A 2,063-nucleotide genomic window follows, 5' to 3' on the forward strand; every position below is an offset into this window, starting at 1 on the left:
AAAAAAAAAAAAATTACCCAGGTGTAGTAGCATGCGTGTATAATCCCAGCGGGGAGGCTGAAGCAGGAGAATTGCTTGAACCTAGGAGGCAGAAGTTGCAGTGAGCCGAGATCATGCCACTGCACTCCAGCCTGGGCGACAAAGTGTGACTTTGTCTCAAAAATAAAAATAAAAATAAATACAGAGGTAGACAGACAGACAGACAGATCGATTGACCAACTGACCTAACTGTCACTTTGCATGACTCTTTAGTTTCAAAGGGATGATAATCTAAACAGGAGTGTCCAATCTTTTGCTTCCCTTGCCACAGTAGAAGAATAATTGTCTTGGCCACAGTAAAATATACTAACACTAATGATACCTGATGAGGAAACATACACACACACACACACACACACACACACACACATATCTCATAATGTTTTAAGAATATTTACAAATTTATGTTAGGGCGCATTCAAAGCTGTCCTGGGCCACATGCATCCCACAAACTGTGGGATGGACAAGCTGGATCTACCACATTGAGTTACCCCTTTATAGCTACGAAAAATATGCTACAAATACTATCATTGCCATAATAATTCCTGCTGGTCTCTAGTTTCTCACTGTCCCGTGCATGTTCACATGGATACTTTGTAGGAATAAGCTAACATAGCAGGCATGAGACTGCTGTTCTTTAAAGGGCCTGCTTAGAGAGATTGCCCATTGGTTGACATCTGGGAGCTTGGGTTTTAAAAAGATTTCAACTTTTCCTCCTAAGAGTGGTTCACCTAATCTTCTAAGGAGGATGAGTTTGAGAAAGAGATTCAATGTAATTTGTCTAGTTCTCAATGGGCAAGGAGCCTGTTCAGAAAAAGTTAACATTGTAGTCCTGAGACTGCTTTTCCTAAAAAAGGCTGCTTGCATGGTTAGCTCTTCACTGGCATGGGAATCTAGGATTTGATGAGGATTCCCACTGTGCCCTAACTGATAAGGTAGTTTACTGTGCCTAAATTGTTTGGGCAAACAATATGGTTTATGCTGAAACCCTGGTTTCCTTCTGGGAGTCTGGAATTTTGGTATGTCATAGGCAGACAGTCTACGTGACCAGCTCCCAGTAAAAACTCTGGACATAAGGCCTCTAATAAGCTTCATTGATAGATAACATTTCACGTATTTTTGTGATAATTCACTGCTGAAGGAACTGTGTCCTGTGTGACTCTAATGGGAAAGGACTCTTAGAAGCTTAGATCTGGTTACCTCTAGTCTTTGACCTATGTATCTTTTCTCTCTGCTGATTTTATTTGGTGTTCTCCTGTAATAAATTTTAAGCATGAGTAAAACTATATGCTAACTCTTACAAAATTTCCTAGCAAATATCCAAATCCGGGGAGATCTTGGGGACCCCCAACACAGATACTGTGGCTACAAGTTAAGTCATTTTATGCATTTTGGAAAATGAATGCATTTTGGAATAATGATTATTTTATGTATTATTATTTGATGCATTTGGAATGCATAAAATAATTCAGTTTATTCATTTTGGAAAGTGAATGCATAATGAGATTTTAAAATTATGTTTGTATAATAGTTTTTATAGGAAAGTACAAATGAAATTACATTTACCTTTCTTTCACTTTAGAGAGGTAACTGAAGTTCGTGAAGTCACCAGAAAATCAGTCCCTCGTAATTCCCTAGAAAGTGCTGAGTACCTTAAAGTCATAACTGGTTTATTAAATGCAAAAGACTTTCGTGATCGTATTAATGGGATTAAGCAGCTTTTATCAGATACTGAAAATAATCAAGAGCTTGTTGTTGGAAACATTGTGAAGGTAAGGACTTGTCAAAATTAATTTTCAGGCCAGGTATGGTGGCTCACGCCTGTAATCCAAGCACTTTGGGAAGCCAAGGTGGAAAGATCTCTTGAGGCTAGGAGTTCAACATTCAAGTCCAGTCTGGGCAACATAGCAAGACCCTGTCTCTACAAAAAGGAAAATAAAAATGTATTTTTATTTGAAACCTGTATCAAATAAAGTTCAGTTTAAAAAACTGCCCTAAATTTTAATATTTTATATACTCTCTCT

At 37.9% G+C, this 2,063-nt stretch overlaps 1 protein-coding gene across 2 annotated transcripts in view; it reads left to right on the top strand.

Moving 5' to 3' along the window:
- TOGARAM1 (TOG array regulator of axonemal microtubules 1) overlaps window positions 1-2,063 on the top strand; it is a 106,987-nt gene that overhangs the window by 98,020 nt on the left and 6,904 nt on the right. For both annotated transcript variants that reach the window (XM_017509820.2, XM_017509821.2), the window contains exon 16: window positions 1,622-1,811. In XM_017509820.2, coding sequence (XP_017365309.1) covers window positions 1,622-1,811 — 190 coding nt within the window. The remainder of the gene's footprint in view (window positions 1-1,621; window positions 1,812-2,063) is intronic.

This window comes from Cebus imitator, unplaced genomic scaffold, assembly GCF_001604975.1.
Source record: "Cebus imitator isolate Cc_AM_T3 unplaced genomic scaffold, Cebus_imitator-1.0 Scaffold423, whole genome shotgun sequence".
NCBI lineage: Eukaryota > Metazoa > Chordata > Mammalia > Primates > Cebidae > Cebus > Cebus imitator.